Source organism: Nicotiana tabacum, chromosome 1 (assembly GCF_000715075.1).
Source record: "Nicotiana tabacum cultivar K326 chromosome 1, ASM71507v2, whole genome shotgun sequence".
Classification (NCBI taxonomy): domain Eukaryota; kingdom Viridiplantae; phylum Streptophyta; class Magnoliopsida; order Solanales; family Solanaceae; genus Nicotiana; species Nicotiana tabacum.
Window position 1 is genome coordinate 14,476,604 of NC_134080.1, and position 26,269 is coordinate 14,502,872.

At 36.8% G+C, this 26,269-nt stretch overlaps 1 protein-coding gene across 1 annotated transcript; it reads right to left on the reverse strand.

Moving 5' to 3' along the window:
• Nucleotides 1-619: 619 nt before the first annotated feature.
• LOC107787343 (homeobox protein HD1) lies at nucleotides 620-7,200 on the reverse strand. Its single transcript, XM_016608902.2, has 5 exons — nucleotides 6,303-7,200; nucleotides 5,768-5,888; nucleotides 2,267-2,457; nucleotides 1,124-1,255; nucleotides 620-1,013 (listed from the first exon to the last, which is right to left on the reverse strand). The coding sequence occupies exons 1-5, from the start codon at nucleotides 6,618-6,620 to the stop codon at nucleotides 873-875; spliced, it is 903 nt and encodes a 300-aa protein (XP_016464388.1). The 5' UTR covers nucleotides 6,621-7,200; the 3' UTR covers nucleotides 620-872.
• Nucleotides 7,201-26,269: the final 19,069 nt, after the last annotated feature.

The window sequence follows — 26,269 nt, forward strand, 5'->3', positions numbered from 1 at the left end:
TAAAAAAAAATCGAAAAAAAGTGAAAATTTTCACGCCCAAACGGGCTCTAAATATGGGTCAGGGCATTTCCAGGAATGAAAAGTCCAATCGTCATGTAATAAAAATTAGGAGCTTATTTATATAAAAATAAAAATAAAAATAAAAATAGGAGTACGGGTATAGCAGTTTCTTGTAATAATTACTGTAGATACTTAGAGAAATAGTCAAGTTGTCCGCAATTTAGAGAGATAGCACTAGTATAAAAAATTTATAAGAATAAAGTAAAAATTAAAGGAATGAAAGAGCACAACCGTCAATTCCCAATTTCTTCTATTGTTGAAAGTTGATTGATTAATTAAAATCTACAACTTTACCTTCGTAGACAAATAAGAAAGGGCAGTTCAATGCATAAGGTATCTCGCGTTCATGCAGGATCAGGAGAAGGATCGCACCCCAAGAGGTGTACTGTAGACAGCTACCCTAATGCAAGAATAACAAGTAGTAATAAACAAGTAAAGAAACACAAAATGTATATATGTTCTGCAGATAATAAAACTCTTCCAATTTCATTTCTGTCAATAGTGTGTTACTCAGAAAACATGATATCAGCTTCAATACTCTTTATCTGTTTGTATGATATTTTTCTACTTAAAAAACACAAACCACTAAACCATTAGAATTACAGGAAACAGTGTCATTCCAGAGCTCAAAAGATGTTAGTTGTATTCAGAAAACAGAATTACTCCTACCATTCAATATATGTATACCATTCTGAGTACCATACATTACAATCCGCCCTAATCTACTGATTTTTCTAAGATTTTCTGATATTCATATATGATCACCATCACTTATATATGTTCTTGATTTCAAGGGACCTTGTTGTTTTTGTCTATCTCTTGCGCTTGGACTTTAGGGATGTCACAGATTGTGAGTTGCTATGCCAATTGCGCTTTCTTTGATTGATGAACCAGTTATTTATTTGCTTCAGTTGTAACCCTGTTTCTTCCACAAGTTTTGCCTTATCATCTTCCTGCATATTAGAAATCTTGACTATAAACAATGATGATAAAATTTAAAGGGACTTATAAAAGTTTTCAGATTTCAGAGGAAATGATATAAATTACTAGGCAACAGACTCACAGTTGGATAAGGCCATTTTGAGTGTTGCTGCCACCAATTCTTTAAAACAGTAGTGGTGTCACCTGGTAGCTTTCCTGCCCTTCTCTTTCTCAGTATCTCTTCCCTCACATCTTCAATTCTTGATCTAAATCCCTGCAATAACCAGTTGGTAGCTAAGGTGTCAAATGAGCGGGTTGAGTTAATTTTGGGCGGTTCAATATAGGCCGAGTGACTGACCCGTCCAAAAGTTATTTGAGCTGAGAATATCGACTAGGTCAAGATGGGCTAAATTTTGAGTTATGGCCCAACTCGTCCAACTTTTACCGAGTTTTAATAATGTGTATTATTTTCTTATAAATTGTTTAATTACCAAAAAAGACTTTTATTTTGTCATGGTCATATATAACATATCAAATTTAAAAAAAAATTAAGATATTTTAACAATGTTAAGGCTAAAAATCAGTCCAACTTTAAATGGGCTAAGATGTGGTTGGTCAAGATAGGTTGAGTTCAACAAATGAACGGATCAATGACCAACCAAATCTTGGGCTGATTGGGCGGGTTTGAGCTCGAATTGCCACCCCTTATCAGTAGTTATGATATCAAAATCAAAAAGCTATACAAATTAAGACTTGTGAGCTACTAGTATTTAGTTGGCTTCCTATATATTTCACCAAAGCAAAAGTATACATGTCAACTGGGCAAAGTCAGTCCACAACTGGCCAGGCCCATTTGATAAGTGGGGTTGCAACTGGCGTAACTGGTAAAATTGTTATCATGTGACCAGGACATCATGGGTTCAAGCTGTGAAAACAGACTTTTAGAGAAATGCAAGGTAAGTCTGTGTACAATAAGACCCTTGTGGTCCGGCCCTTTCCCGCATCCCGCGCATTGCGTGAACGTAGTGCACCCTACCCTTTATGTTTTAACAGATAATCCATATTATTTTTCATGTTACTAATCTCACTTACTATGGACAGTAGTTATTACCTGTAATTATCTCATATAATCCATATTATTTTTCATGTTACTAATCTCACTTACTATGGACAGTAGTTATTACCTGTAATTATCTTTCAGATGATTTGTCAATGTAAAAATTATTTTACACTATCATAAGAGTTGAAATTCTTTTAGGGAAATGATAGATTTTGAGGAGGTCACCTGTTTAAGCTCAATCTTTAATTCCTGTCTGACTCTCTCCATAAGGGACCTTTCAGATTCAGTTGGAAGACCAAATCCCATACCCATTAAATCATGCGCATCACCTCCTGATTGATCTAATGAAAAATCCATCTGTAGCTCATCCTCATCATCTGACATTGTTGCACCTGATCCTTCTCCAAGTGTTGCTCCTGAGGTAGAAAAAAAAAATGGGGATATACATTTCAGAAAATTAAAATAAACTTGGATGTAGGTTTCTGACTTCTTGCACTTGGTTAAAACACATTCTTAAACAAGTAAAAATACTTGGTAGCTATTAGTCTCATTGATTTATTGCCTTTTTACATGCACAAAAGCTTACCTTTTTTAAGTGGAATAATTATAATTTATCTTCAATTATTGGTAAACATGACATTAATGTAAGTAAAATAACTATACACATATACAGAGAGGCAATCATACGTGTATAGTTCCTCCTTTCATATCCTTATGAAGGGACAAAAAGGATAAGATGTAATGTTATCCACATTTATTTTTGCAGCAGTACTAGTCATGTAAATTTAATTTTCACACCAATACATTATATGTTGGTCTAGATTTGACAGTTATTTCATTTGCTGACAAGGAAAAAACTTATTAATAGGGAAAACAACTTACATATAATTGATGTAAACATCAGATATGAGTACTTTTTTCAGCCTATGCAACGGTCATAATTATTCATATGAACGTTCTTGACATAAGCAAAGTTGTATTACATTTTTATGTAAGCACTTTATTATTTTACTAAACAACAACAATAACATACTCAGTGTAATTTCATATTGTGAGGTCTGGGGAGGATAAAGTATACGCATACTTTACGCCTATCTTGCGGAGGTAGATAAATTGTTTCCGAAAGACCCATGGCTCAAGAAAATAAGATAAGAACAGGAGAACAGTAATAAGAAGGTCATGCCAGAAATACTAAAGATAAAAACATAAACAATAAAAAAACAAAGCATTAATATAACCAAGCTAGGGGAATAACAAATGCTACTAGACACCACAAATAGAAAACACTAAAATGATAATACACTTTATTATTTTACTGCATTAGGAAAAAATAATGATGTTGAGTATTCTTCTATGTGTCTTCTTGCATATATTCGCAAGGATATGTCAACTGTCATGCCAATACTTCTGCCACATGAAACCGACAGTTGTAGCACAGTTTTGATTTATTCACCTAATTCTAATTGCTACATGTATGTATGGAACAGTCCACATAATAGGGAAACTATTGCAGTTGAAGATATAGAATTGGAAACTACTGATATTATATTTTCATGTTTCATATTTTTATCTTATATTATACAACTGATTGAGCTCCTTAAATCAAGAACAAACATAAAAATTTAAAAAGAAAACTGAGACATCATAAATATGCAATATGCTTTCGGATTAAAAGAAAAAACGGGGTGGAAAAAAGGGAAGCTAATTACTTTTGCTTATATATAGAATGGTAAATCAAAAGATCGAGGTTAAGCTTATTTCATAATGGGGTTAAGGATCAAGGACTGTCACTCTTGTCTCGAATGATTTGGTTCAATAGTCAGAGTGCAATGCATAATGTGTAAGTTAAATGCACATTCACGTATTCGAATAATGTTATGAACAAAAGGTGTGCATTTAAGTGAAGAAGGCTAGAAAAACAAACTCATTATCCACCGTGATTCATGCACTAACTAGCCATCGCGAATTTCTTGGTTATTAAACAAGGACTTTGAATCCTATCTTATGCAAATCCTTGACTTGCTAAAAGGAGATTAAAAGAAAATTGGAGATATTTACCAGCTATATATTACACAAGTCAGTTGTTATGATATACTAATTATGCTTTCCCCAGGTGCTTAGAATGAACCTATAACATATTAGAAGTGTCCTTAGAACTTGTAATCATAACATTCTTACAGCTAGACGAGTATATATGTTGTTAATTAAGGGTAAAACGTGATTTTTTTTTTTAAAAAAAAGGATCTCTAAATATAGAACGGTAATATCATTCTTGTGAAGAAATGGACCTTGGGGTACCCCAAAAGGTAGTTCACGGGGGAGAATTGACTAAAACTATATAAGACCTCAACCCATTTTCTCAACCAATATGGGACGTAACACACTCCCCACCTCACCAGACCCCACCCTTCCACACGCCCAATACATGGCATGGATAATATAACATGGAGATCCCAATATTGGAAAACACAATAATAAGGGTTCTATGGATTTGACTATGATACCATGTAAAAAAACACACTTTGCATATGACTCAATCCCAAAAAACTAACTCATAAAGAGATAACTGCTATACTATAACACGTTCTCCCAGCTAATGTAAAACTTAACGATTCTCTTTAGAACGGACAAAAAAATATATAAAATGAAACATAAAAAGTATCAACTCATGTCAGGAAATGAGCGTTCTACCAAATAACTTAAAATCATCAAGCAAGTAATTCACAAGTTCCTTAGGCGGGTAATACTAATGATTGTACAATTACCATATCATATACACAATCTCTAAACATGATTGGAAGAGATGTTGGAGGAAAAAGAATTAAGATTCCATATCTTCTTTTTGCAAGATGAATCCGATGCAGTGAATCACAAGTCACAAACAAAGCTAGAAAAGTGGTTCTAAAAATCCAATAATATTCTAATGCAGCCTCTCATCAATCATCAGTTGTTAGTTTGTTAGCCTATTCTAATTTGTTCCTTCCATCACCAACCAAATAACATCACCACCTAATATATATATATATATATATATATATATATATATATATATATATATATATATATATATATATCCTTTACATAGTACTCAACAATTACCACATAGAAAATAGGACTTAACTCCTAATCCCTCAAGCTAAGGTTAGACCAAACACTTACCTCGATGACAAATTCATTCAATTAATTACCATGCACTTCAACACATAAGGTTCACATATTTCCCTTCATTGTACTTTGGTAAAACAAAACTCCTCACGTACACAAGTTTTCATGTTTTGTTAAGATGCAATATGCATAGAGATGTAGTAGGATTTAACTTATGTATATCTACAATATATAGAATTTAACCTATTATGACACGCATGGACGGAACTAGGATTTGAAGTATATGAGTTCTAAACTTGCCAGGGAAATTATTGTTGTTTAGTTACTGGGTTCGCAATAAAATATTTATACATATTTAATAAATTTTTTAATATAAAACAAGGTTTAAGCAAAAGCTATTGGGTTCGTCCGAACCCGTAAACAATACACTACCTCCGCCCAGATGACATGTTGTTTATTTTGTTTTTTAAGTAATTTGTTCCACTTATTTAATATTAATAGTTAGCTGTAATTATCTATATAGATGATTTAATAGTGTAAAACTTCTCTTACATAAACTGTGATATTCTATAGAAGTTAAGCTAAAAGATATTGGTTAAAAGTTAAAAACACTTCACATACCTGTAAGAAGTTGTAAATTCTGCTCAATTTCACGGCAGGCCATGACAGCTTCAACAGCATGAACTCTGACATGTTGCTGAAGCTGTTCTTTAAAGGAACATAAAACTAACAAATACTGTGCCTGTTCAATAAATAACACACCAAACACACCGTCAAGAAACATAATCATCAGTAAAGGTAAATAAAGCTTAAATCTTTAACAAAAGTTGAATAAACTAAGTTCTTGGCAAAGGATATTTCAACAACAACAAGAAACACAGTGCAATCCCACATAATGGGTCTGAGAGGGTAGTGTATACGCAGACTTTACCCTATCTTGTGGAGATAGAGAGGTTATTTCCATAAAACCCTCGGTTCAGCGACACAAGATATTACAATAATAACCCAGTGTAATGTCATAAGTGAGGTCTGGGAAGGTAGGTTGTGCGTAGTCTTACTTCTATCCTGAACGGACAGAAAGACCGTTTCCGATAGATCCTCGGCTAAAGAAAGGATGGGCAACAAAGGATATTGAAGAGGGGAAATTAAAACATACCAAGAAATTGTCAAGTTCTTGTCTTTCATGAGGAGAAAGAGAGTGAGAATGATGTTGAGAAGCATAAGAACGCAAAAGATGATGAGACTGAGAAAACTGAGCTTCAATAAGTGGTAACTGATCAATAGGTGTAGCTACACGAAGACAAGCTACATGTGCTGAAAGTAACTGTTCATATAAAGGATGTGTAGCAATTTCACCCTTTAACTGTCTCTGATTATCCTCAGAAATCACCATTGAAACATCACCTAAAGCTCCTAAACCACCAATTCCTCCACCACTACTTGACCCCATTAATCCAACTCCTTGTTCTTGCATTTCTAAAATAACCAAAGATCCTCTCTTTACAACATATAAACAAAGGGGTTGTGTGAAAAAGCAAAAAAAGAAAGAAATATTGGGGTTTTTAGGACCACCACTGAAGAGAATCTTGATGTACTTGATAATAGACAGTGATAATATGATATGATGATGTATACTTTTGGACTGTTTGGTTTCAGAGAAATATGATGAAAGAAAATATGAGCAAAATCATAAAGCAGACAGTTTTGTTACTATTGGTTCAAGAGATAGAGAGAGAGAAAAAGATGGCATATATATTGGGATCTGAAGCAACAAAACTTTCTGCACCTATTCTGAAGAGCTACAGATTTTAACACATACACAGAAAGAAGAAGAAAATAAAAAAAGAATTTGTTTGCTTTTTGGTTTTCTTGGAAAAAGTGTAGTAAATGATACAGAGGAAAAAAGAGAAAAGGAAGAAGAAGCATCAGAGTGGAATCATTACTATGAAAGGGAAGCAAGAAGAGAAAGATGATGGTAATGAGATTATAGATAAAGCTGTTTGCTGCAGCTGTGGCCTGACATTTTGAGGAGTTTTTTGTTTTTTATGTATATAGATTAAGTTTTTTTTTGGTTGATTAAGAGGGCTAATATTTAAAATATAGTAAATTGACACTAATCTTGCTTAAGATAAGGTTATTGGTAGGATTAGGTGATAGAATATCAGAAGTATTGGGTATTCTTTAAGCATGATATATAAAATTGAACCTAACTTTAGAAGCTTATTTAATTCTTTTGGTGTGGACATTCTTGCTCTAACTTCCTACTCTTTACAAATTACAAGTATTTCATTTTTATGTTTCTTTGGTATAATCTCCTTTAATAAATTTAGGCCACGTTTGGCCATAAAAAAAATTCACTTTTCTAGGAAAATCTTTATAGTATTTGGCCATGAAAATTTTAAATTTCACTTGAAGTTAAATTTCGAAAATTTTAAAAACTCCAAAAAATTATTTTTTAAAATTTTTATTTTAAATCACTCACAAAAATTCAAAAACAACTCCAAATTGTATTCATATTCAAACACAACTCTAATTTTCAAATATTATTTTTTCTTGAATTGTTTATTTTTATTTTTTCCGGAATTTTACAATTCTTATGTCCAAATGGCCACTTAATGTCAAGGAAATTTTGCTTTCACACTACAATTAATTAATTAATTAATTAATCCCTCGTCTAATGCACCAATATACCTTTTTTGGTGTATGGTAAAATCAGCAATGCACTTAAAAATCTTGTACCCTTAACCTTTATAATTTATTTTATTGTTCACTTTATCCCAAAGAAACGTCTAGCTATTAAATTATTCAAATTCTCTCTAAAAATCACTTCAGGCAATTGAAAAAAAATAAAGTTAATCTCATTGTTCTCTTTTTGTACTTGAAAGGAATGAATTGCGAAAGGTAATTTATATCATGATTAACTTATTTTTAAGATCAACTAAAAAGAATTAGCTAGCCTTGTATATGGGAGGTCAAAAAAATGTATTTTTAATATTCAAACATATATTAATTATGAAGAAGGAAAATGCAAAAAGAAGTTGAAATGTCACATTTCTTTGGCTGGTGTTTGATTTTCAGGTTCAGTCTATTTTCTACGCTATTAAACAATTGTGTACCAGCAGGTCCATCACAAAGGAAAAACAAAACAACATGTGTTAACTGTTTGTTAGGCAACACATGACCCCCTACCTACTAATTACTATGCCACATACACACGTATATATGTCACATATGTTTCACAATATATATAGTTAGTTAGTTAGTTAGTTCCCGAAAATAATTACGGACCAAATGTTTTTTTGGTACATATACATATTTTTTTGAATATAATATACATATTTTATATACTTTTCGCCTAGCAAATATAATTAGTCGGCAATTTTGTATTTTGCCCTATTTTATACTCCCAATCCTCGAATCTATCATGTTTCTCGTCTAAATTCATCGATACTATGAAAGAAATTTTATTGTTTTAAAATTTTAGGAAAAAATTAGAAAAAAAATATTTAAGTCGATCCCTAGTCTTGTCGCTATACTTATTGTGAATTAAATATGAACATGAGAAGAAAAAAAACTTTTGTTACATTTACTAATAAGGTTCTTTGGGGGTAGATGTTGAAGTATTCACTCCACCCTCCTAGAGGATTCAGAAAGCTGACAAATCGAGCTTCAAGGCAGTGCGGCCGCATTCGATCTTCTCTGGTGAGATCATCCCATATATGCCATCGAGATATGTCTTGGTCCATATACCACTCTGAGGCTATTCCTACCAGACTTTCCCCGAAGTATGCCATCAATAATTCTTCTTTGCCGCCGAGTTAAACCATGTGCTTCACAGCCTTATTCTTTGATTTCCTTCCCTTTGTACATCACTACCACTTGTTCATAATTCCAAGGAACGGCCTTGCTGTTGATTATTGGTAACTGGGTTACTAGCTTGATAATAACCTGATCTGTGCGAGCACCTTCCACGATTATTCCATAATTGAAGCCTTGTTAATTAAATTTTGTGGTCCCTACTGTGCCTAAATAATAGGAAATAAAGGAATCATTTTTCTGGTGGAAAAGAAAACCCAACAGGTTTTGGAAAAGGGTCTTAACCCTTAAAACTTGTGCTATAAATACATAAGGTTTTCCACCTAGAGGTATGAGTAGATGGTGGCTGAAATTTTTAGCCAAGTTTTCCTAGAAATTTCGCCCACACGAAATTGCTATTTTCGCCTTCTTTTCCTTATCTTTATTTGTTTATTTACTTTCTTTTTTGTCTTTTTTTCTTATTTTCTTTATTTTTTCACTTTGTTTTTTTTTAAAAATGAGAATATCCTTGCCTACTGTTTCCACTATAAATTACAAGCGCAATCCTAGGAGAGATGCAGGATACTTCACCCAAAACTTCAAAAGGATGTAGGAAGAAACAGAAATCTATGGTCAAATGAACAGGGGAATCAGGGAACCAATGGGATACCAAAACGGCAAACCAAATGGGACACTAACAGTGCTATATATAGTGCACAAGGCAGTTTTATGGCTGTAAAATGCCAAAAAATATAATGTGGTCATTTCTAGTGTGTGGAAATTGTTTCTTAAACCCTAATGCTGATTGCATGGAAAAGCTCAGTTTAGAGTTTAAAACTCTAATGCTGACTGAAAGGAAAAAGTTCAGTTTAGGGTTTAAAACCCTAATGCTGATTGCATGGAAAAGCTCAGTTTAGAGTTTAAAACTCTAATGCTGGCTGTAGTTGTGTCCCAGGTCGTCCTTGCTTTGCCTTGCGATGGCTTGGTACATGACTAGTATGCTCGGACTCTCGGATTCGGTAAACGCAATGGGCATGGGGCCTTCATTGGCTCCTATTTGCCCAAAGAATGCTCCTTACGAATGACGGTTGTGCTCGTCTTGGACTGGCTTCTTTCTTCCGACTTCAATTTCAGAGCATTTGGGGTACCTTGGCTTTTCAAACCTTTGTTGAGACGGTTAGCCACGTGGGACTCAACATTTTTCAACTTCACTTCGCCCTTATAGACACTTCAATTTGATTGTTCCATTCGAAGTGAGGATAGTCGCGCCGATCCCAGTGGCTATGTCAACCATGCCACCATTCTATACAAATGTTGTACCCTGGTACTATACAGCCGAGGCAAGAAGGACCACCATTTCACCTTCCCTCATTGGTGGATCGACTCTTACTGCTTGTTCTCTCCAACGGAATCTGAATTCCCTGAAGCTCTCTCCAGGCTTTTTCTCCAATTTTAACAGTGTGAGACGGTCGGGGACGATCTCAAGGTTAGGCAGTATGCAGTAAACACAGCAACAACAGATGCTCAGCAACAACCCAGCAACAACCAAATAACCACGAAGATGAAGCTCACACGTTGGTCGAACAACAGACAAATATTCCCAGGAAACAAGATAGGAAACAAGACTAATCGAGAAAAGAACCAGAATATTTTGTGCTAAACCCTAATGCTGACTAAAGGGAATGTTCAGTTTAGGGTTTAAAACCCTAATACTGACTGGCTGGAAAGAGTTCAGTTTAGGGTTTAAAACCCAAATCATGTGTTTGAGGCTTGATCCTATGTATATGATGTTATTTTGGCGATTTGATCGCACGAGTAAGTCCGTAAGATGTTTTTAAGGTTGTGTGCATGCCCTTCATGGGCGAAACCTTCAGCAAGACCTTCTCATCGACCATGTAGGACACATCTCGAACCTTCCGGTCTGCATAACTCTTCTGACGCGACTGCGCTGTTCGTATTCTGTACTTCATATATCTTATATTGCTGTTATTTTATTATGCATTTTTATGGTACTAACATATCGGCTCCTATTACCTAATTTAAGCCAAGTATAAATTGTTAAGCGACCGTGACAGAACCACGGAATTTGGGAGTGCCTAACACCTTCTCCCGGGTTAACAGAATTCCTTACCTGGATTTCTGGCTCGCTGACTGTAATATAGAGTTAATATTTTCCTCGATTCGGGATTCTAACCGGTGACTTGGGACACCATAAATTATCCCAAGTGGCGACTCTGAATTTAATGTAAATTGTGATGATCGGTCATCACTTGTTTTACAAGTTCATTCTGTGTTCCGAGGCCCTAAAAACCTCTTTTTGTCTCACCTCGATTTGCATGCGCAGTCCGAGCGCATTTCCGGAAAGCTTTTATGGTGAAAACTAAGTAAAATAAGGAAATTGGCTTTTAAAATTGAATAAAGTTGACTTGGGTCAACATTCTTGGTAAACAGACCCAGACCCATGATCTGACGGTCTGTAAAGTTTGGCTAAAAACGGACGTCATATGACGTGTTTCGGACTAAAAATGGAGAGTTTGAGTTATGAAAGTTGAAGAAAGAAAATCATGTGTTTGAGGCTGCAGTAAGGGTCTGTACTCCCCTACCTCCTGAGATATAGCTAGGTCTGTTGGAAATAAATCGGCCTGGGTCATATAATCTATAAACCGCAACATACGGCCTATGACCTCCTGAAAGCCCGGTGCTGTCATGAAGTCCGCCGGGGTGGGCTCTGCTGCTAACATCTCGCCCTGCTTCTCAATAATAGGATCCCTTGCAGGATCGAATTTTGGCCCAAACTAACTCTCTTCTTCTTTTATTTCATATTTCAAATCAATTTTTCCAAAAATTCTTTTTCTTCCTTTTTTTTTTCAAAGTTAAATTTAAATCTAAATTAAATCCTAAAACCTAATTAACCTATCAAAAACACTAATTAAGCCTAAATAATAATTACCACAATTAATAAAGAAAAAATTATATTTTGGAGGTCCGTAGCTAATTTAGGCTTGAAATTCCAAAAAGTAGAATTTTTGATGTTTCCGGTTCGATAGTGAGATTTGATCCGAGGATCGGAATTATGCAATCAGCATTAGGGTTTTAAACCCTAAACTGAATTTTTCCTTTAGTCAACATTAGGGTTTTAAACCCTAAACTGAATTTTTAGACGGGGTCCCGAGGGGCTCAGGTGAGTTTCAGATAGGTTTGAGTTGTGTTGCGCTCGTTTTTCTTATGTTTCGACGTCGTTAGATCAACGACCCTTATTTCCCCTTTCCTTTTTAATTTCTAAATGACCCCGGCCCTAATTCATTTTTTCAAAGGCTCCGCCTTGAGATGCTCTCCCATCTCCTCTCTTCTCTAAAACCTAACATTAGACTCTTCCACTCCCCTCCAGGACATCATTTACATCAATTACTCACCTCAAGACGGTCAAAGTATAGCTTGCTATGCCCTTGCCACTCAAATTACCCTCCTCGTGCGACGAATCTGCGCCATCAAATAATAACAGTGTTCCCTATCAGCCTTGAAGTCCTTGGCTTGCTTGGCTACTTCATTCTCGAGGGTAGTCATTTTTCTCTTCAGGATGGTGATTGTCACTTCATACTTTCTTTTCATTTATTGCCCAAACTTTGCCCGCTCTTCTGCCTCCTATGCCCATTGTGCCCGGACTTTGGCTAGGTTAGCCTCAGACTTTTCCAGGTCATCTTGACACTCAAGGGCTTTCTTTTTCAGACTGCTTATAAGCCTTTCATCCGATTGGCTTCTTTCCGGGTTTCTAACAGCTGTTCTCATTTTCTAAATTTGGGCTTTGAGGGCTTCATTTTCCTGAGTTAGCTTTTTCTTCTCGGCTTCATCCGTGGCGGCTTGCAAACCTTTTTTAATATTTTTCGAGATTTAAAATAGCTACAAAATATTAATAAAACTATTTTTTTGTAATTTTTATTTTTTATATAAAGATAAAATATAAAGTAATATTTTTTAATTTTTCAAAATTAAAATGACTATAAAACATTAATAGAACTATATTTTTTGGTAATTTTCGAAATTATATAAAGTACAAAATAAAGTACAGTTTTTTGTATTTTTTCAAGTTTATGAGAAATACATAAACTAAAATTTATATAGTCAGCATTAGGGTTTTAAATCCTAAACTGAACTTTTCCATTCAGTCAGCATTAGGGTTTTAAACCCTAAACCACCCCTCTAAAGGCAGAGAAGGAAATTGAAGTTGAGACCGGGGCAACGCCTCCCAAAGATGTTGTTCTCTACATCCCTCAAGGCCGTAAAGAAAAGTAGATGACATTGAGTCCTCCTAGGAGATTCGAGCTGAAAAAAAACAACCCATGAGGGTCGTTGATCTTTTTGATCAACGTCCAGGATTTAATAAGGTTTTGAGTCGGGTAGGGGTAATTGGAGCCTCGGTCGGGTTTTAATTGAAATTGGGCTGAAATTGGGATCCAATTAGAGGTAAGATTTTAGGCTAAAATCGAAACAAATTGGGCTATTATTTAAATAGTCAATATTTCACATTAAATATTATACAAATCGTCTGTCATGACTGCGGATTCGCTTGCGTAGTGCCGTTATGACTAAATAATAAATTTCGTCGATCACGCATTCACTTGCGTAGTGTGGTTATGACATCTTATTATCCAAAAATATTCTTTAATTTTTTCTAATAATCAAGAGATAAAAGAGGATAGGTAAAATATAAAAATAATACAAATCACAGTTTGTCCAAAATTAATTCAAGCCAAGTTTAAGTCAATAAAGCGACTGTGTTAGAACCACGCGGCCGAAGCTGGCTCGACTTATTTTTGACTAAAACGGTATTCACCTGACCGTTGACTCTTTGTTTTTTTTTTCAAATTACAATAAAAACCGGGTGTTGCAAACACGGCCCTTCAGCGCCTCGGGGACGAAGATTTCTACGGCTGTGTGGGTCAACTGGACCAAAATCCTAAACATGACCCAAAAGGTGGCTGCTTATGCAAAGTCAGCCTTCTGGCGTCCCATTCGGGAACATTCGGCTATTTTTGACAAAACAGCATCACCCGACGAAGATTTTTAAGGGAACTTGAGCATGAAAGGCCGGCTAAGAGACCCCACATCCTGAATTTCACCGAATCGTCACGAAAGCAGTGGGATTGGTTAGCGAAAGAAAGAGGCTATATGAGCATGTTTTCTACTTATGCAAGCAGTCAGACTTTAAAATAAGGTCCTAAGAGCAGGATTTCTACCCATATTACCCCTTTAAAGTATGCATCTACTCACCCTTTTACTTGATACCCCAAATATCTGTTTATAAATTATTACAGGACAATGAATGAATTACATAGGTAAAATAGAAAATCAAGAGGCTATTCTATAGGGAACCTGCAATTAGGCCCAAGTTTCCCAAAGCCTCCAATGGTCCTCGCCCCTGAGGACCTTCCTATACCTACGACGGCAAAGCTAGTACAAAAGAAAGAAGAAAATGTTATCTCAAATATACGAAGGCCAAGGTAAAAGCAGCGCACGCACATACCTTGGTATTTTGCCTGCCATCTACCCCAGGACACAACTCGCCTTCCAACTCGAAGGCTTTAGGTTTCAAAACCATGTGTTGCACCCTTTTCCTTCGACTAGGTTTTTATCCCAAGAAGGGTTTTACCGGCAAGGTTTTCAACGAGGCAACATCCATATTCTACCTAAGGAAGACTCAACAAGTATTCAAGGCTTATTTTGCAATCAACCTCGAATACTGGGGGCAAGGAAAGAAGTGGCTCCTCCTGCTAGGACTCCTCTTACAAGGAGTAAAAGAAAGGTTGTTGATGGACAAATCATTAAGGAGTCCAACGGTGCCAAGAAGCCAAGGAAGCAAGTTGCCGCAGAAGAGATCTCCTTTTCCCGAACATTAGCTGCTTCGGCATCGGCTCGATACGAAGTCATGATTGCCTCAGCATAAGATTTGGCCTTGGCCAGCTCAGAAGTAGATCTGGCTTTAAGCTCCTCGATCTCGAGGCCAGCTAGGCTCTCTGTCTGAGCGGGCAAAAGAGCGTATCTTACGCTGACCTGTGCATGTTCCCGCACGTACATCTGCCCTTGGGTTTCAAAACTCCAAAGTTTGAGAAATATGACGGGCATGGGGACCCCATAGCCCACCTCAAAAGGGGTTCAAACAGGTACAAATTGTATCAAATAAGGAAAAGAATTGCTTGTAAGACTAATTTTACCATAATAGGAATAGTAAAAGCATGTAGCATGTAATAAGGACTAAGTACAGAATAGTTTCAACACAACTTTTTTCTCTTTCTTTCCCCGACCCAGGCCCAAACCCCACCCGGTCCAAACGACTCATCTCCAGAGACGCCAAACGACGTCGTTTCACAGCAAACCAATCCCAGCCCTTCATTCTCCATAATCCAACGGCTGTGGAACTTGTTATCCGGGTTGTTGAATCCTCCGACATGACCGTATCTGTCGTATATGAAGCGCGGATTACAAAACCCTGCGGCCAAATCTGGGTTGTGGACCATCCTAGGTATCTTTAACGAATCTAAGAATCGATGCACAGTGACAGCTCTTGGAGCAACCAGGTATTTTTGCCTCAACGGAAGTTCAGCATTTCCGAGAAATTCGAGGAAACACTTTCAAAAGAGGCCATGATGTGGTATCACAACCTAACCCCGATTCGATAGACTCATTCGCCATACTGGCAGATTTTTTTATTAAGGCACATGCCAGTGCCATCAGGGGCGGTAACTCTACCTAGAAGACTGGAGATCCCAAGATCTAGGTTCAAGGAGATCAAACAAAGTCATTAATGACGGTTCAACATTGTCAACAAAATTTGTTTTAGTCCATTCTCGTGATGAGACAATGTTCAGTACCAAGGATAAAGCATTAAGGCTTTTTAATGATTTCTAAATTTGATACAGGGTATATCAAATAGTATATCGTTGAAGACATGAATACTTCAATTCACCAACTTCACAATTTTTCATGAAATTGCAATAATAAAGTAAGCAATTATAGAAGAAAATTAGAGAGAGATTGATGAATTTGTGAGTAAAAATAAAAGAATGGGGGGTATTTATAGTTGAGAATTGGGAAAAAATATAATTATAAAAAGTTTGGGGTTAAAGAAAAGTTTGGGGGCCAAAGGGCTATTTTTTAAAGTGCATAACGGACCAATTTTGAAGCTCAACGGTCAGATTTTAAAATCTATCCGTTGGGCATTTTTTTTAAAAAAAAATCTTTTTTTAAAACGGCCGTAACATATGGCTATTTATGCAAAATGAAAATGACCGAAGTCGAAGCCGAGCCAAGCGACGACGCAATGCTTCACTTCTTCTTAACTATTTAAGAGCTAGAAGAAGAGCAATTGTATATATACCCATCAAAAGTCTTTTACTCCTCCAATATGGGACAATGTTCCTTTGTCAAGGAAAGAAACTCAAATATTTTATTTTCCCTCCATCTCTCATTGACCCTCTTATAAGCTAAAATAAACTTAAAAAACCCTGAGCTGGGCCCACTGGAACAGCTGGGGCCGGAACCTCCTCCTCAAAATCGACCTGAGGCTCCGTCGCTGGAAATGATGCTCGGGGCTAAGCCCTGCCCCGGCCTCGGCCTCTGGCACGGCCTCGGCCTCGCCCTCTGCCCCTAATAGGGGCTGTTGCTGGGGGCTCAGGCTGTTGCGCGGTAGAAGAGGAAGCACGTGTCCTCGCCATCTGCGAAAGAACAGAGATGCCGGCTCCGACTGTGATGACAGAGCAGCGACGGGGAGTTGCCATGAAAGAGGCCGAGGGGAAGTGGGGCGGGGGGAGTGGGGTATGGGAAAGAAGCAGAGAGTTGGGTCGGTCTGGATGGGTTATGGGTGGGGTAAAATCCGGTTTGGGGTGTGCATGGCCAATCATAAATAGCCACAAAGATGCATATTTATGATTTTTTTTATTTAATAACCGGATTTTCGGTTAAAACAGCACATGACACACACATTTTTTTTGTATTTTGTTTTAATAAAAATCCAAAGGCACCTGTACTCTTTGAAGTTGCTGTATTACCACTGAGGGTACTCATTCCTGTAGCAATGTCAGACATAACACTGTTCCACTCAAATGCCATACCATGGGATATCACTTACTCAGGGTACCTGCGCTCACTAGGGTGTACAGACTCCGGAAGGGGCCCCTTACGGCCCAAGCGCAATAACAAGCCATCTCGTGGATCTCGTGGCATAGCCCAGGATATGTAGGAAACCTCTGAAGCAAAGGTTCAGTCAAATCTTTTTCAAAAAAAAAAAATGCTTCACACGGAGTACTCGGATGGGCAAAAATCGCTCACTTTATCTTTGCACGAAAACCCTTCGTGTCTTCGAGCAAAGAAGGGCAGCTGTAAGCACGTGATTTTTGCCCTATATGAGAATTACTCCCAAAAAATCCAAAATAAAATATAAAGTAAAATTTGGTTGAGTACCCTACCGTGACTTGGTCGGATGTTCATAACCGATATCAATCAAAGATCAGGGTCGAGGATGACTAATTAGGAGCCCCCTCGGGCTCTTAAGTCGCTGTTGGTAATTGCGATTTATAGGTTGACAACGGTATACTTAAAATGTTTTATAAGTCGCAATAGACGTTTGCGATTTATAATCGTTGAGATTTGGATTTGGGTCACATAAATGTGCACCCAAGTTTATGAAAATAACTTTATTAAAACATCGCTCTAAAAAGACACTACGAGTTTTTAACTTTGCGCAGCCATGGAAAATTCACTAGATGATACACCTTGATTTCTAAAAGATTAAAGTTAATTAAGGGAGGGCCATAATTGTTTCCCTTTTTGCCTTGGTGCTACTCATGCACCTTAGCTTGGCAACACTCTTGCTGCCCCATGACAACACTCTCATTGTCAAGTCAAGCTCAAAGTGACAAAGGTCTAACAAACCACCCGCCTTCTCCCGTTCCGTGGTTTTAGCACGGTCGCTCAACTATTATTATTGGCCTAATTATCTGATATTTTACACGTTTTAAACCTATTGTGAATTTTTAACTTTTTAGCTCAAAGTCAAGGTTCTCAGGGTAGTAGAATACCCAACATGGTTAGCCAACATTGTGCCAGTACCAAAGAAGGACGGGAAGGTCAGAGTCTGTGTCGACTACCGGGATCTCAAACGCGCCAGTCCGAAAGACGACTTCCCCTTACCGAACATACACATCCTGATCGACGATTGCGCCAAGCATGAGTTGCAATCATTTGTATCTTGCTTCGCCGAAATATGGGCTCACAAGTTGCTGTGAGTTGAGCGATGAACCTGCTGATATAATTGAGTCTACCCAGCAAACTCATTACCTCTGTTTTGTTCCTTGGCGGTGGCAAATCTCGGATGGATTCAGTCCATTACGATTCCCAATTTGCCCTAAACTTCCCTCCAGGCGTATGGCTATCCTACTACAAAACTCATACGCTACTTTGCCACTCCCCCACTTCTTCGAGATGAGGCTGCCCTCTTCTGGGGAGGAAGTAGGATCTTCGGCTCCAAAGACAAAGAAGGATAACAAGAGAAAAGGTTCCTCGAAGATCGAGGACACTCTAAGCCAAGCAAAGCCCGGGACATCATTCGGTCTTGCCACGGGACTACGTGCGATATCCCCTTGAAGCCGCTCCATATTGCTCAATATCTGGCGGACAAATGTCATTATTGCAGCTATAACCTTGAACCACCAGTGCCTTGTTTCTTGTAACAGTTCCATCTTCATCAAGTTTGTTTCTGAAGATCCATTTTGTGCAAATAATTGATATGTCCTTGGGTCTTGGAACTAGATGCCAAACTTGACTTCTCTCGAACTGATTGAGTTCATCTTGCATTGCATTCACCCAATCTGCATCCTGCAAAGCCTCAACAACATTTTAGGCTCAATAAGAGATAAAAAGGCATCAAAAGCACACATATTCTTTGGGAAATTGCCCCAATGGAGATATAAGAAGCTATTGTGACATGGTTATGGTGAAGTCTGAGTAACCATCCATAGTCACATTTTTTGCGCACTGACTAATAGGCGTGTCGTTATTTGACACCGAGCAAGACAAGCGATGCTCCGAAAATTCCCTCTTGAGCATACCGACCTCCGAATGGCTCAAAACTAGCAAAAAGTAACTCAAATACATCAAATATAGCCCAAGAAACAATTCAAAATGATGAAGATCAAGTTAGTAAACCGTTACACAGAACCGTAGCAATAGATCTATTGCAACGAAATATGTTGTAGCGGTTACAAAACTGTCGCAATATCTCTATGGCAACAGTTTTACTGCTTGCCGCAATGCTTTTGGAACCGTTACCATAAGCTTAATTTCTAGCCTAGCATTCAATTTCCTTAACCTAGCTTAAATAAGTCTAGTTAAGTTCGATTCGGGAAAATGTTCGGATTAAGTATTGCATTCCATCCATCTCCATATAGCTTCTTTGGGGACCCTGAAATTACCCCTCAGCCTCAGTTGGGTCATGGGTTAACCGGCCCAATGGTTACACAAACATGGGCCCACAAAATCCATTCGAGCTCTGGGAATGGATTCTAAATAATTCATAGCCCAAATGTCATGATGACCCCAACCCAAATAAAATTAAGGTGAATGAATTCCCTTGTTCTCCTGGTGGGCACCTGCTGCCGAAACTTTTAATGAATTCCCTTGTTCTCCAGGTAGGCGCCTGCTGCCGATACTTGAAATGAATTCCCTTGTTCTCGGCCTGAAGGTCCTTGATGGTCCTATCTTGTTGCTCGCTGAGGAGCTTGTACATATCCTTCTTTCGAGCCTGCTCCTTTAGCTTGGTTTTACCGAGCTCCACGTGGCTGAGTACGATTCTACCGAGCCTTATGATGGCCGAGTACATTTTTTTACCGAGCCTATTATGGTCGGGTACGATATGATGATGATGATGCCCATTGAGGCTGTCAACATTTTGGGTAAACGGACCCGAACCTGTGATTCGACGGTCCCGTAGGGTCCGTAGAAAAATATGGGACTTGGGCGTGTGCCCGAAATTAAATTTGGGTTACTTCAGGGTTGTAATCCCAAAGCTTATCTTACAGTTTGTTTGAAGTGTGTAAAACCTTGTTATCTTTCATCATCCAATAAAAAGCAGTTTCCTTTTTATTATCATTCGACTTATCGGAGGCAGTTTGAGCGCCTCTAGCAGGGTTCCATGACGGTTACCCAATATGAGACCAGATTCATCGACCTAGCTCGTCATGCTCTTGTCATACTTCCGGAAATAACGGATACTTACAATTATCCAAATGTTTCCAAGGATTATGTCAGGCTGACCTGTTTTAATTATATGTATTTACCCCTAATTGCCTACTTTGCACAAGATGTTCATTTGATTTCTTTCCTTAAATAGTTTTACCGTTCGAATCTGAATTCCTTAATTAAAGGAAGTCTTGTATTGATTGATTTTAAATGATAACCAGTTCCTTAATTGTTTTCTTACCTTATTTCTGCATGATTTTCACAAAGCTCTCTGCATTGCACCATCAGTATATGTTACTTCGAAGTTACCATGCCAAGATCTTCGTGCCGTATTATACAATTACAAATCAAGCATCGCACCAAGCTTCTGCACCACACCAATATAAATCAAGCGCCATGCATCTAGGTTTGTCTTAGTTTTCGTAGCTTAACCCAGGTAGAACCTTTTTCGTCTAGGGGGATCCAGCTCATAGTACCGGGTAGAAGTACTCTTTGCCTAGGCTAGTTTTTTTAGTTTAACTCTGGTAGAACTTTTTCACCTAGGGGGATCCAATCCGGCTAAATCTCTAGCTCGCGACCCCTTTGCCTCTCAAATCGGCCTCCTCGCGCATCGAATCTGACCAAAACCAGAACGAATACGTCACAATATGCTAAGAGAACAAAGCCCAAGCGAAAACAATCGAAAATATCAAAAATCCTGAAATTAGCAAAACCCGAGCCCCGAGACCACTTCTCGAAACTCAGAAATTTTCACATCATTAGATTCCTTCTCTCCCCACAAGTTCATACATATCAAAAACACCAGAATCGGAGTTCAATTATCCAGCAAATTTTTTAGGCTAGTTGGTGCAACACCTCTTACATAGTATGCGTTCTTCATTCCTTTTTTTGAGAAGTTTGTGCCACAGCAACAATGATATGACTGAGGCGATGATCCAACAGACTTTCTACCGGGGCATTAACACAACAAACCAATGCATAGTGAACCAACTTGCTGGGGGCAACTTTATGAAGCTGTCTTATGATGAGGGGGGTTGGGATTTGTTTGGATTATGGGGCGGACTGGGTCGGGTCGACCCGGTGGGGGTTATTTGGTTTGGGCCTGGTTGATTTAAATTAAAGGTGGCCCAATCCGATTTTTTTCTTCTTTTATTGCTTCTTTTTTTCTTCTTCTTTTTTTTTCTTCATAAACTAAAACTAAATTCTAAAAATCCTAAATTATCCTATAGAACTAAATTAATTTATAAAAGTGCAAATTAACTCTCGATGTCTTCGGATATTGTCTCAACTGAGTTTACCTCTTCATCCAGGAAGTAAGTATTCAAAGGTTGGTATTCATCATCGACTAGCGAAGTGATCTGGGGCAGAACTTAGATTCTAAGAATATAGTGGAAGCGAGAACACATGTTGAAAAAGATTTATTTAAAAAGCTAGACTGATAGTCCATAATTTTGGTGAATAACTCATTTCATTCTCACGTTTACGCCAAAATATAATTAAGGCAATTTTTGCATATTTTACAAATTTATTTGGCATTTTTAAATCTAAATTGTATGTAATTGCAATTATAGCCTATTTTATGATTTACAACATTTTATAATTATAAAATTACTTCCAGCATTTTTAACCGCCACGTCCCGGTTCAGGAATTTTAACCCGATTCCCTTTCGGAGTACGCGCGAAACGCGCTATCTGAGCCTTGTCCAAAAGTCCATCGGGTTTTTCATAATCCCAACGGACGTAACCACGATTATGTGTATTAATTTGGAGAAATAAGTGCCAATATTTTACCATTTCACAGGGTGTACACCCACAAGCCCGTCCCCTAAATACCAATCACATAACACGTAATTCGGGGTTTCATACCCTCAGCACTAAGCTTAGAAAAGTTACTTATATTTATATCTTTGTACCTCGTTTTTCTCATTTCTCTTGCGGACAAAGACCCATTTATAGCCAACATGCTTAACACCATTAGGTGTTTGGACTACAGGCCCAAAAACTTCATGTTTTGCAAGTGCAACAACCTAGTGCAAAGGTTGGACGACCTGGACCGCCGAATGCGGCAGGCCGAAAATGACATTGCAAACATCAGTCGTGACTCCGACGAGGACCGACAAATGGCCCTTTCCTACACCGTTAAGGTATTAAAGCACGGAATGGTCTCATTTACTTATTGCATGCTATTACCCGTCCCAATCCTATCAGCCCCGGAGGCACTTAGGATTTTAAACCCTAAACTGAACTTTTTCCTTTAATCAGCATTAGGCTTTTAAACCATAAACTGAACTCTTTCCTTTAGTCGGGATTAGGGTTTTAAACCCTAAACTGAACTGTTTCCATTCAGTCAGCATTAGGGTTTTAAATCCTAAACTGAACTTTTTCCACTTCACTTTAGGTATTATGACTTGTACGGGTGGTCAGAATTGAATTTCGGGAAGTTTGGAATTGATTTGGAAAGAAAATTTCCATTTTGGAAGCTTAAAGTTGACAGAAAAGGGGAGAAGTTAGAAATAAAATGCAGAACGATTATCACCACACAAACCCAATGATGAAAAGGGAAGGAAAGGCACCTACTAAAAAATGAGATAGTCTTGTTAGTGAAAACTCGTAAAGAGCACTATAATGTGACAGTGAGAAGAGAAATGCGAGAGGTCGATTTGGCCGTCCTCTTACCCCTATTTCCGCCGGGTGCAAGTTAGCAACGCGCTAATCCTACGTTGAGAGCTAGAGAGAGGAGAGAGAAAACACTACTTAGGAATACTTCTTCCAAGTGTTGCAAGACTACTTTAGCATTTTACAAAGCTATTAGGGCATTTCATCTTGACCTTGATTCGTTATTCGTTCTTGAGCTTGAACTTGATTTGTTCTTCGTTCTTGAGCTTGAACTTGATTGTTGGAGTTTGTATCCCACTTCCAATCAAGTGTGGTCTGAAAAGCAGAGATGGAGCAAAGATTTGAAGCTTATATGTTCGAAGTTCTAATCATTTTAAGTTACTGGGTTCTAAATTAAAAATTTGTATATTCAATAGATTTTTAAGACAAATAAATGAATTGGACCAAAGCAATTGGGTTCGGCCGAACTCGTACTTGATGAGCTAGCTCCACTCCTGCTTAAAAGAGTAATGTGTACTTAAATCTTACTCCTACCTTAAGCAGATAAAAAAGTTGGTTCCAATAGACGCCCGGCTCAACATAGTTACAGCAACAAAGCAAAAGAAATAAAGTACTAAAAAAACATATAAAAGCAATACAATAGCAAAATAGTAACAAAAGCAAGGTATTGATTAGATAAATAATAGTATTTGATCTGTCACTATTGATTTAGGAGTGAAGCAACAATATGAAAGCAGAAAGTAAATCAAAACTTTTTCTTCTGCTTCTTTTCTTTTTTCCTAATAATTAATTGTGTTAGTTTGGTTTATGTGGTGAAGTAGCGGAGCAAGCAAGGAAGAATAGTTTTTGTCAAGATAATGTTTGGTAGTAAGAAGATGTCTCTCTAAACTTAATCATATAATTGCAAATATCAATAGTTAATAATATACTAGAACCAAACAAGCTTTCTAGACGTTGGTTGGTTTATAATAAAAACCCGACATCATTCAATAATTTGCCATGCAAGCTTCTATTGTTTAAAATTTAAATTAGAAAAAAAAAAAACAGCCTGATGCATAAAGCGTTCCACATTTATGTAGGATCTGAGGAAGAGCCGCATCTCAAGTGGTATGATGTAGACAGTCTATCCTAATGCAAGCATAATTGGTAACTGTCAGGGGCAGATGTAGAGTTTGGACGCCGGATTCATTTGAATCCAGTACTTTCGATGCAGAACATGAATTTATGTGTAAGAATTCATTAAATTTGCAACAAATAGTAAGTCAGAACCCATAACTTTAAAATTATAATAGGTTCATTGCTAAAAACCTTAAAAATTGAACCCATAAAATCTAAATTTTAGATTCGCCTCTGGTGACTGCTTTCACGGCTCGAACTTGTAGCTTATAGTCACACAGAACGTTGATCCAAGGCTGAAGGTTCCCTTTCAAAATTTAAATTAGATAATACAAATAAACAAAAATTCTACAAATAGAAATATTAAACTTTTGAATCTTTTTTTTGTGATTCTCCGAACAATGAGAACTTCCCATTTTTATACAAGGGAACTTAGCAAAAATATTAAGCATTATTTGACTTTTGAAGGAGAAACTTACATTAGCAAACACTTTAAACCAATCAAATTTTGTATACTTAGGGTGTGTTTGGTATGAAAAAAAGCATTTTTCGGAAAATATTTTCCAATTTTTCCATGTTTGATTGGCTTAAATGTTTTGGAAAAAAAGTTTCATCATCAATTCAATTGGAGGAAAATGTTTTCGCTATGAAAAGGAGGGAAAATATTTTCCAAAACTCATTTTCAACCTTCTTCACCATATTCCCCATGCCCACCAACCCACCCTCACCCACCTCACCCCCCCCCCCAAACCACCCCAACCCTCAACCACACTCCACCCACCCCAACCTCGCCCACCACTCATCCTAAATAGAACTATTATTAAGAGTATTTTATTTAGATAGAATACTTTTTTTATTTCAACAAAATGAATATATTCTTTTCATGATGTAGTAAAAGTATTTTTGTTCATTTTAACAAAAAAAGTACTTTTTTCATGATGTAGAAAAAATAATTTATTTTATTTCAACAAAATAAGTACTTTTTTACATGATGTAGAAAAAGAAGCACATTAGTTCCTTGGGTTTGTGGGAATTTTGAAAAGAATAATTAAACTCTTGAAGAAAATGGAGTCCGTGGTGGTCGTGGTGGGGGGGGGGGGGGTACAGGGAAACATCAAGATTTTGGGAAAGGTGGGTTGACGAGAGTAGCATAAAAAATTATTTTCCTAAAAATATTTTATACTCTCTAACCAAACACTAGAAAATATTTTCCGAAAAAAGTTTTTCATTCACCAACCAAACAAGGAAAAATAAGTAATAAAACCACTTATTTTCCAGAAAAATATTTTTCATGGAAAACTTTTTCCTTCATACCAAACACACCCTTAGTTTTAGTTCCAAATATTGTAATAAAAACTTTGAATTAGCTAGCATATCTTGTACAAAGGCGAAACTAAGAGTTCAGTCTAATGGGTTCTAAATTTTAAATTGACGATTTAAGTGCTAATAACTGAATTTTAAATTTAATATTTATATATATTCAATAAATTTTTTAACATATATAAATGCATTATATGAGCAAAACCTCCTGAGTTTACTGCCACAGTGGATCAGATTAATCCATTCCGCTATGGATATGAAAAATAACTTCGTGCAGAGAATTTCTGGTGATACTTTAGAAATTTATTTATTTTTAGAATTTTTCTGGTGATAAAGATAACGAGTAGCATAAATGTTTATAATTCCCAGAAATGTGCAAACACTAAAATTCCGTAGTTAAATAATGGTCGATCCAAAAAGGCCGTGATCAGTAAATGATCCAAACTTCTCATGAATAGCCTTCCAAAAAATAATTATATTCTCTTTTTTTTTTAATAACCCAAAAACTTGCTATTTACTTGATTTTAGAAAATACTTCCATATTTCCTCATATTTGGTTGAAAATGTTCAACAATTAATTTGCATTTTTTCTTTAGTTTTTGCGACTTTTATTTATTTGTGCTATTTTTGAAGAAAAAAATATTTATACTTTCCAAACTCAATTTATAAGTTTTTGCAGAAATTCAAAATCTGAGTTTAGAAAAGTAATTTAATTGGCAAAAACTGCAAAAACACCGAGCATAAACAAGAGTTAACTAAATTTGACAAACAATATTTGCAAATTATATTTTAGATTTTTGGAAACATTTTCGAAGAAGCTTTTTTTCATTTGTAATGTAAACACCGCTCTTTTTTTTTTTTTTTTTTAAATTTCTTTAGATTTTTGGAAACATTTTCGTAGAACATTTTTTCTTTTGTAATGTATGTTGGTTGCTATCTTCTTACTTGTTGTATTTGTAAATAATAATTTCGGAGAAAAGAACGTTAGCGTATAAACGTAAATATAAATGAAACAGTAATTAATTCGAGCTCACTGAATTCACAGTG